Source organism: Lactuca virosa, chromosome 8 (genome assembly GCF_052849685.1).
Source record: "Lactuca virosa cultivar CGN04683 chromosome 8, Lactuca_virosa_CGN04683_v6, whole genome shotgun sequence".
Lineage (NCBI taxonomy): Eukaryota > Viridiplantae > Streptophyta > Magnoliopsida > Asterales > Asteraceae > Lactuca > Lactuca virosa.
The window spans coordinates 79,479,543-79,490,623 of NC_136433.1; the positions used below are offsets into that span (position 1 = coordinate 79,479,543).

An 11,081-nucleotide genomic window follows, 5' to 3' on the forward strand; every position below is an offset into this window, starting at 1 on the left:
GCTCAAACCTCCGTATCATTTCATGCATCATGGCTCAGAAATATCTGCGAAAGGAGTGCCATGCATTCCTAGCCCATGTCGTTAATGAGAAACAGGAAGTTAAAGACCTCGAGAGCATCCCCGAAGTCTGCAACTTTCCTGATGTCTTCCCCGAAGATCTCCTCGGAATCCCTCCCGAGCACCAAGTCGAGTTCCGTATCGACTTAATTCCCGGAGCTACTCCTGTAGCTAAATCCCCATACCGTCTAGCGCCGGCAGAAATGCAAGAGTTATCCAGCCAGCTCAATGAACTGCTCAACAAGGGATTCATAAGACCAAGTTCCTCACCTTGGGGAGCCCCAATTCTATTCGTGAAAAAGAAGGATGGATCCTTTCGGATGTGCATAGACTATCGTGAACTGAACAAGCTTACCGTCAAAAACCGTTACCCCTTACCCAGAATCGAAGACCTCTTCGATAAACTTCAAGGAGCCAGCTACTTCTCCAAGATAGACCTAAGATCAGGGTACCACCAGTTGCGAGTTCATGAGAATGATGTTCCCAATACAGCATTCCGAACTCGCTATGGTCACTATGAATTTGTAGTAATGCCCTTTGGTCTAACTAACGCACCCGCAGTATTCATGGATCTGATGAATCGGGTGTGCCGCCCTTTCCTAGACAAGTTTGTGATTGTATTCATTGATGATATACTTGTCTATTCTCGAAGTGAGAATGATCACAAACATCACTTGAGGCTAGTGCTGGAAACATTAAGGGCGGAGAAAGTATACGCAAAATTCTCTAAGTGCGAATTCTGGATCAGAAAAGTAACATTCCTCGGTCACGTGGTTAGCGAGGAAGGCATACACGTGGACCTTTCCAAATCAAAGCGATTGAGAATTGGTCAGCACCGAAGACACCCATAGAAATTCGTCAATTCTTGGGTCTCGCTGGCTATTATCGCAGGTTTATCCAGAACTTCTCCAGGATTGCTAAGCCCTTAACCACCCTGACTCATAAGGGTGTAACCTTTAGTTGGGAAGAAAATCAAGACACTGCGTTTCAAACATTGAAGCAGGCCCTATGTAGCGCACCTATCCTGTCTTTGCCTGAAGGGACGGAGGACTTCGTTGTCTACTGCGATGCATCCGATCAGGGTCTAGGTTGTGTACTAATGCAACGAGGAAAGGTTATTGCCTATGCCTCGAGACAGCTGAAAGTATACGAAGTTAATTATACAACTCACGATTTGGAGTTGGGAGCAGTGGTCTTTGCATTAAAGATCTGAAGACATTATCTATATGGAACCAAGTGTACTGTCTTCACCGACCATAAGAGCCTACAACATATCTTCGATCAGAAAGTGTTGAACGTGATGCAACGGTGATGGGTAGAGCTACTCAGTGATTATGAGTGCGAAATACGCTATCATCCCGGCAAGGCCAATGTGGTAGCGGATGCCCTCAGCCGGAAAGAGTATTCAGGTCGTAGAGTGAAGGCACTGACAATGACCATCCATTCCCATATATCCGCTCAAATCAGAGAGGCTCAGCTGGAAGCCTTAAAACCAGAGAACATGTTGGATGAAGCTTTGAGAGGAATGGAAAAGAACCTAGAGATCAAAGGTGATGGAGTATACTATTTCATGAACCAGATCTGGACCCCAAAGTTCGGCGGGTACAGAGAGGTTGTCATGAACGAAGCTCACAAGACTAGATACTCCATTCACCCAGGTTCGTATAAAATGTACCTGGATCTCAAACAACTCTATTGGTGGCCAAACATGAAAGTAGAGATCGCTACCTTCGTGGGCAAGTGCCTGACTTGTGCCAAGGTGAATGTGGAATATCAAAAGCCCTCAGGTCTACTTCAGCAGCCAGAAATACCTGAGTGGAAGTGGGAAATGATTGCGATGGATTTGATCAATAAGTTGCCCAAATCTCCGAGTGGGCACGATACCATCTGGGTAGTTGTCGATCGATTGACTAAATCCGCCCACTTCCTGCCAATCAAAGAAAACTTCAAGATTGAGAGACTGACACGAATCTACATTCGAGAGATAGTCCGCCTGCATGGTGTGCCTGTATCCATTATCTCCGATAGGGATAGCAGATTTACCTCGAGATTTTGGTAGTCACTGCAGAAGGCTCTTGGAACTAAGCTGGATATGAGCACAGCTTACCATCCACAGACCGATGGGCAGAGCGAGAGAACCATTCAGAGATTGGAAGACATGTTGAGGGTGTGTGTCATAGATTTTGGCAAGTCATGGGACACCCATTTGCCCTTGGTTGAGTTCTCTTACAACAACAGCTATCATACTAGCATCAAGGTTGCGCCGTTTGAAGCCCTTTATGGCCGTAAATGCAGATCCCCTCTGTGTTGGGCTGAGGTGGGCGACACGCAGTTAGCTAAAAGTCAAGTCCCCGATAGCACTCTTACAGGCCCAAAAATCATCCGAGAAACCACAGAAAAGATCGTACAAATCAGAGAACGACTGAAAGCTTCAAGAGATAGACAAAAGAGTTACGCCTATAAGAGACGAAAACCCTTGGAGTTCCAGGTTGGTGACCGCGTCCTGTTGAAGGTCTCACCCTGGAAGTGCATGATACGCTTTGGAAAGCGTGGAAAGCTAAATACAAGATACATAAGGCCATTTGAGATCCTCGCTAGGATCGGTCCCGTAGCATACAAACTCTGTTTACCTCAAGAGCTTAGAAATATTCATCCCGTCTTCCACGTGTCAAACCTTAAAAAGTGTCTATCTGACGAAACCCTCGTGATCCCTCTTGATGAGATTGAGATCAACGAGAACCTTAATTTTGTGGAAGAACCAGTCGAAATCTTGGATCGGGAAGTCAAACGAACGAAACAAAGTCGCATACCGATAGTGAAGGTCCGCTGGAATGCCAAGCGGGGACCTAAACTCACTTGGGAACGCGAAGATCAAATGAAACAAAAGTACCCGCATCTTTTTCCGAGTCCATGATTGTGTTCTGCGTTCGAATTTCGGGACAACATTCCCTCTATCGGGGGGATGATGTGACAACCCGAAATCTTTATCTGTAAATCAAACTCAATCAATAAAATTCAGAATTGTTTCTGCTATCGCTTTATTGTGTTCAGGGTCAGTTTGAGAGTCTTTAGGCCTAATACACTTAAGGGTTGGATGTTGAGAAGTGTTAGCTTGGGATTAGAGGAATGCAATCGAACCCAAAAACCCTTCAAAGGGTGTTCACGACCGCAAACTAGGTGAACCCATGTTGGGCTGTGAACCCTTCCCCATATATATATATATATATATATATATATATATATATATATATATATATATATATATATATATATATATATGTTTTCCTTCATTTTTCCTCATTTCTTCCAACCTTGGCCGAAAACTCCTCAAGACTCTCTCAAGACTCATCCAACAAAAGCTCATTTCCACCCCACAAACGTAAGTAATCCATCCCTTTTCACTTGTTATTCATCTTCTCCATGTAGAATGCTTCATATTCATCCATTGATTCATGACTTTCATCACCATCTTCATGATCTTCAAGTGTTCACGGTCGTGAACCCTTCATAGGGTCGTGAACCCTTCATAGATGGGCCATAAACCCTTCAAGTGTTCATGTATTCATGGGTCGTGAACACATTTTGGGCCATGAACACATTTTGGGCCGTGAACCCATGGTGGTTTGGCCGTGAACTCCTTCTTGTCCCTCATTCTTGGTTCTAACACTTCATTGCAAGTGTTTCCTATATCCTAAGGGTGTTTCCTATGCTCGTTAGTGGTTTTAGACACTAATTGTAGGTCTATACATGTTAATATGTACTTAATAGGACTGTACTGTGCTCGGGACTTCACTTAGCATACCAAGCATCTTGTCCTTGTTATTCATCCAAGTCACTCACAATCAGGTGAGTTCAAACCCCTATTTCTTCACTGTTTTAATGTTTTCAGGTGGGGGGGGGGGATACAAGCCAAACATCATTGATATTGTAAAATTTTACAAAAAGGATTTCAATACACTTAGAATTGATGCAACCTTACAAGTTTCCATACTTTTATAAAATAACTAGATACTTTACCCCTTTTGTATTATGTTGAGCATAAGGGAAGTTTTCAACATAATCATAGAGTTTTCAGTGTAAAACATGAATGTAATACATTAACGAACATATAAACTATAATAGGTATAGTTTATGGAACAATTGTCTTATCAATTTACAAACATAGATTCAATGTGATCAAACATATAAGCTATATAAAGAATAATTTATGAGACATATACTCAACTAGTTAAATTCAAAGGATTCATTTTATTCTACACTTAATCGTTAGTATAACATTTTATGAGTGAGCATTCTTCACCTACTTACTTAAGTACTAACAAAAGTCCTGAGATTATAACCAGAGTCTCCTTGCGGGAGAACGTGAGTTTGTGTATAGATCTATACGGAATTGACAATCCCGCACCATAATTGTTAGCTACAGTTAGGCCGGCAGGCCTGGGTGACAAAGTCATTTCGATTCCGACACCTGAAGAACGTCGTTCAGGCAATTCAATGGTCAAGTATGGTTGTAACAACTCATAAATTTGGTACTAAGAATATACGATTAATGTATGAATGGTAATAACTTCAATTAGTTTTATTATAAAGTAATAGAACTACTATACATATTAGAGTTTTCAGAGTTTTTCCGAACTTACTATACATACTGGTGATAGCCAGGGTTTTTCATGTAAAAGGGGATTTCCCATTCAAAACAACAATGCATAACACATTCAATGGTAACTAGACATATGAACTAATACATTATGAGATTCAGTAACAAAAATATACACATGTTAGAAAATAATGGATTTTCTTGGAAACATACAAATATTTTCATTGATTCATTAACAGATTTTCGTTACAAAAACATGCTTATGAACTCACCGGCTTTATGCTGATACTCTTTCAAAACTGCTTGTATTCTCAGTAAATCAGTAGATAGGTACAACACACAGATTTTGAGAAGACGGAGGGTATAGAGTCACGTCTTTTACTTTTTTATACTTTTGATGTATTTAAATATGAATCAAACAGGTGTAAATGTTTTACTTAATCAATGTAATGGTTGTGTTTACTTTGATTACTATGATGCAATTGTTGTGATACTATACATGACGTCCTCCACCCCCGAATGTTTCCGCCATTTCGGTTTGGGATGTGACATATTTTGAATTTATTTTTAAAGTTATATTTTAACAGGATTAGACAGTTAAAGTCCGTTGAAAATTCATAATTTTGTCCTCCGATCTCCGTTTTCGATTGTCTTTATATCGCTGAGCTCCTTTTAAGGAGATCTTTAATTCTCGTTTACGTTGTGTCAGCTAATACTCAATCGATCTAAAATTCGATTTCCGGACTGTATACAGCTACGCTGAATCTTAGAAAAATCAGAACTTCTTTTAACGAAGTCAGATTTAGACGTTTTCTATATGCACACTCTCGGTTTAACGTCTACTACAACTTTTGTTTAGATCGATAAGGCTAAAAAGTATTTCGTCAAAAATTTACTTTTTACGGTACGTGGAGCCGTGCCGGTTTAATCGCGAAACTTCAACGGGTCATAAGTTTTCCGTTAATAGTCAGATTTCAGCGTTCTATATATGTACGGAATCCTTGTGACATATACTATAACTTTGGTTAAGATTATTTAGTCTAAATAATATTCTATCAAAAAGTCATTTTAACACTTATTATTTTTGAATTGACTAGCCCGAATCTGCGGACGTTACAAAAATATCCCTCACGTGTAACACACCCACCTCCCTAACCCACTCTTAACAAGTTTTTTATTTTTAATATTGTTCTTAGTACTTAACAATTACTATAACTTTGAATTACAAATCAATGTTTTGACCCTTCATTGCTTTCCAAAATTTTATAACTTTAACCACAAAACTGAAAGTACAATGCTAATGTACGATATTTTTTTAAACAAGTATTTTTAATTAAGTAAAAATAATAATAGTGTAAAATAACATAAAACTACAAAATATATTATATTGTATTAAAATGATTGTTATTTGAATTAATAATAATAATAATAATAATAATAGTAATAATAATAATAATAATAATTATAATAATAAATGAAATAAAAAATATTTAAATACATTATTTCTAAATTAATTAATAATTTAAAAATAACGTTATATCAAAAAATTTATTTAATTCAATTCAAACTCAACTTATTATATCTATCTTATTGTATATTTAAAATAATTATAATATTAGTTACAAATGAGTGTAAACCCCATTATTTCAATGATAAATGCCAATAATATTTTTATTATAATATATAATTATTAATATTTATATTATATTATTATGTACAACTCAAGGGTTTGAAACTCGTTCTAAACTTAAAAGTTTTCTAGTTTAAATGTTGTTACAATTTCAAATTTAATGTAATTAGTGATGCCTTTTTATTTTCCATTATATTCAATAGTTTTTCTTTAACTTATAGTTATTAATGTGTGATGTCTTTTTATTTTCTATTTTTTATACACAATGTTACTATATTAGAAAATATGAAAGAGTTGAAAAAATGATTTTTGCTGAATCGATGGTTATTTCAACACGATATGTTTTATAAAAATATTTATATATATCAAATCTATGTTGATTTCTAAATATTCATTTTGAATGATTTATAAGTGTTTAAGAAATTTTATTTGATGTAAATGTTATAGTAAATGTTGTAGTATTTTTATGTTATTAAAATTTGTTATATTTTTCCATTGTAATTGTTATTTGTTTTATATACAAATGAGCATACGTTTTATATATAATTTATACAACTTAAAACAGTCTATAAAATCATCAAAACTTGTAGTATTTTTTTTATACTCCTTTATTATTTGTTATATATAGAAATCAACATACATTTGATATACATTTTACACGATAAAACGGTCTATAAAGTTATCAATTAATAGTATAGATAACCAATGATATAAAACTTATTACGGTTAACAAAACTAATAGGTTAACCATAAATTTTGTTTTGCTACGGGCATTGGTTTTTATATATAAATATTAAGTCACAATATGTTAAAAGTTATTATTTTAATTAAATAACTATATTTGCGTGCAACGCGCAATGATTCACCTAGCTAAAAGAAAATGAAAATTCGGCCATGTGGCATCTCCAGGAGCTGACACGCGTCCCCATCCCCCAACATGACAAGTGTTTAGTCGTTATTGGCTGGTGAATATTTTTTCACCCACTTAGTTTTTTCGGCCATAACTTTCTTGTTTCTTTGAAAAAAAATATGAAAAACCAAAGTTCTTAAAATTTAATTCTCTACAAAATGAGCAGAATCATGAAATTTTGAAAAAAAAATTATATATTTATAAAACAATTCTCCAAAAATTATAAAAATTTAAGGAATACTTCTACTCACTATTGTAATGACTTTGTAACAAGAATTTTTAAAAAAATAAGGTGTTTTAAATACCAAAGTTGATTTTAAAAGATTAAAAGTTTTTAAAAAAAATGGTGAACATAATATGATGCAAATCGAGATGATACAAAATCTTTATTATTCAAAAATATTATGATTGAATATGTTTATGATCATTAAGTTGTTATGATCTAAATTTTTTTTTATTCAAATATTTAATGATCCTTAATTATTATATTATTTACGATTCAAAGTTAAATGATTCAAAAAATTTAATGATCCAAATGTTGTATTGAACAAAAACTTTATTTAATTCAATATATTATCATCCAAATTAATATGATTCAAAACTGTATGATGGATAATATCGTTATGATTCAAAATTTTATGATCCAAAAATAATATGATTCAAAAAAAAGTATGAGCGGAAAATATTATGATCCTTAATATTCTTCTTATTTAAAATTTTATAATTGTTAAACATTAAAAAACTCAAAGTGATATTTAGTTTAAAAAAAAAAGAAAAAGAAAAAAATCCAACCATCTTCAAGTGTATAGTAAACATATAAAAAAAACAAAAAATATGAAAAAAAAACAAAAAAAAAGGAAAAAAATAACTTTTTTTTAAAAAGACGAAAAAAAATAAAAAAAAATTAACAAAACGAAAAACAAAAAACGTTAAAACCGAGCATATATCTATTTAAAGAAATTGAATTTTTTTTAACGAAAAATAAAAAAGAAAAAAAAACCAAAAATAAATGAAAAAGAAAAGAAAACTCATTTAAATGACGTTCCATGGACGTTCGTCACACACGGTTATTCTCTCGAGTCCGTATTACGTGCGCCGCGTGCGAACGCGTCACGACCAAGTAAATGAGTTTTACGTTTGGTCCCTTGACGAAATGATTAGTGGAGAATAGTCGTTGCGGTTTCTACCAATTTTTGGGTTCCTACCTGATCCGAACTATATATATATATATATATATATATATATATATATATATATATATATATATATATATATATATATATATATATATATATATATATATATATATATATATATATATCAAGGTTGTAAAAATCGTTCGGTAAATCGTTCGGCGGTAGCTCGGATTGACTGGGTCAAGCGATTAATCGGTTTACCGGGGATTATCTGGGACCATAACTTTCTAATAAAACTATTTTAAAACTTAATATATCCTAAGAAAACTAGTATTTGAAAATTTAAAATATTTGTAATAATATTTGAAAATTTTAATATTTAAAAATAAAAAATTTTGAAATTTTGTAAATGTTGGTGTAATATTTGAAAATTTCAATTTATAAAAATATTCCCGCCAAAGACCGCCTAGCGCGAGTTTGACCGATATTAACAAATTTCCATCAAGCACCCCTAATCTTAATCAGTTACAAACCGCCTAGGCTGATATATACAACACTTATATATATATATATATATATATATATATATATATATATAATATCATATGAGAACCACTAAATGTTAGAAACCATTCCATTAAGTGTATTTTCGTCATAACATTATGTAAATAGTATATGTCTTGCAAACTTTCTCATTCTCTCTTACATTAAGAAACCCAACTCATTTATCTCTCTCTCTCTCTCTCTCTCTCTCTCTCCCTACTCTCTCCCTTCTTTCTCGCACTCATTCTCAAAGCAAAAACCTGGCAGCCTCCATCTCCATTGTGTTCTGGCCATCGTTGCTCTGCCGCCGTCGCTCCCACCAAATTTGCAACCATTCGATGCACCAGATCTTAGATATTTCTACATCCAACGTTACACTAATCTAGTCAGATATGAGATATTTACACCAGCAACGTCAAACGCTTTCAATTCCATTTTCTCTTAGATATTCGTGAAACACAACCACCACCACTAACCTCTGAAGACTTTCCGGATCTGGATCTAAATCTATGAATGATCTCACATCTAGAGAAAAACCGATGAAAACGATCACCACACACCAAATCTAAAAGTTCCGATGATTGACAATGATCCACTACAACCTCCTCCTTCTAGATTCACTTTGTTTGTGATTCTTCCATATATTCTTTGTCTTTGACCACCTTAGACGTAGATCTAAATCGCTGGAATATCTCATATCTAGATAAAAACTAACAAAAACGACCACCAAATGCCAAAATATCTCAGATTTGAGATTGTAGCACTGCTACTACAGTGAATCGTCACCGCCGCTGGTTTTCGACGCACCATAGGCCATATATACGAGCGTCGGAGACCGGCGAAGCTAGAACTACTAGCTTTTATATCTTACGACTTTCCTTGGTGTTTTTTTTCCTAGATCTGGTTAGATTTGAGTGGCCCCGATGACTTTTTCCTTGCGAGATCAACAAGCTTCGTTTGTTTTTTGTTCTAGATCTGGCAGATATCACAAGTAGACGCATTTTATTACATTGTTGTTTACTTTTGTTAATCATAGTTTTTTCCTTCTATTAAGTTGTGAATTGATGTTTTGTTTTCTTATTTGTTATAATATTTGAATCAAATTGTTATTGTTAGGGTGCACAGTTCTCCTTAGATGCTATGTAGGCTTACGCTCTAAGGAATGTTTATTGGGTTGAGTTTTTCCTATAAATAGTGAGTGAGATGCTCCCATTTATGTAACAACATGAGAGATTAATCTAGTGAGAGAAATATTTCAATACCCACTTTGTAATAACTTTCTAGATTAATGAGAGCTTAAATCGTTTTATTTACTTCTCGTTCTTCTTGATCTTGTCTGATTCACATAATCATTACTATTCACATTCGTCATCAATCTCAGTATCGTACATTTGGTATCAGAGCGCATGCTTGAAGTTTTCAAGAAATTGATCTATTATGACATTTTTGATTGGGTGAATCATTAATCAAACTTCATGTTGTAAGTTTTCTTTCTTTGAGAGAGTTTTTGGTTCTAGAAATTGAATTAATTTTTTATCTTAATTCAAATTCGATTTTCCCTCTCTAGAATTCATGTGATTTTCATTTTATCTCTCTAGAATTTCATTTGAAATTACTTTCTCTCTCTAGAAAAATCCAAGTTCTTGTGATCTTTTTCGTTTTTGGATTTAAGATGGAAAAACAATTTTGTGAAAAATGGTTTGTATTACATGGAGATGATCCATATCCATATAGTTTTGAAGGACTTCTCAATTGCTTTACAAGTGGGTTTCTTAAAGAAAATTCACTCATTTCTTGTGATGAAAAAGATGAATGTGGAAAGATGATTCGTTATCTTCTTGATCATGATAATCATAAAGTTTTGCTTAATCATTTGGTTGCAACTTATCATGAGAGAAGAAGGAAGAAGAAGAAATCATTAAAGGAATTCGTCTTGATGAATGCAAATATGGTTTCAATATGTTCATGATGTTCTTGAAGTTCAACACAAGGAGGTTCAAAGCAATTCTCATGAAGTTGTGAAAGTTTTTTGTTTAATTAGAGTTCAAACTGATGATTGTTTGTGTTCTTGTGATTCATTTGAAGGAATGGTGCCTTATAGAAAGCCTTCAATCCAAGATGTTCAAATGTATCAAACTCCAAAGGATATGACTCTAAATTGCAAAGTTGAAGTTGTGAAGAATGGTGCTGTTTTTGGATTCAAAAATT

At 34.1% G+C, this 11,081-nt stretch overlaps 1 protein-coding gene across 1 annotated transcript in view; it reads left to right on the forward strand.

The window, feature by feature from the left end:
- Window positions 1–10,842, forward strand: part of LOC145130532 (DNA repair protein recA homolog 2, mitochondrial-like) — a 66,288-nt gene extending 55,446 nt beyond the window's left edge. The window contains exon 8 of the mRNA XM_079065315.1: window positions 10,546–10,842. Coding sequence (XP_078921441.1) covers window positions 10,546–10,842 — 297 coding nt within the window. The remainder of the gene's footprint in view (window positions 1–10,545) is intronic.
- The last annotated feature ends 239 nt before the right edge of the window (window positions 10,843–11,081 follow it).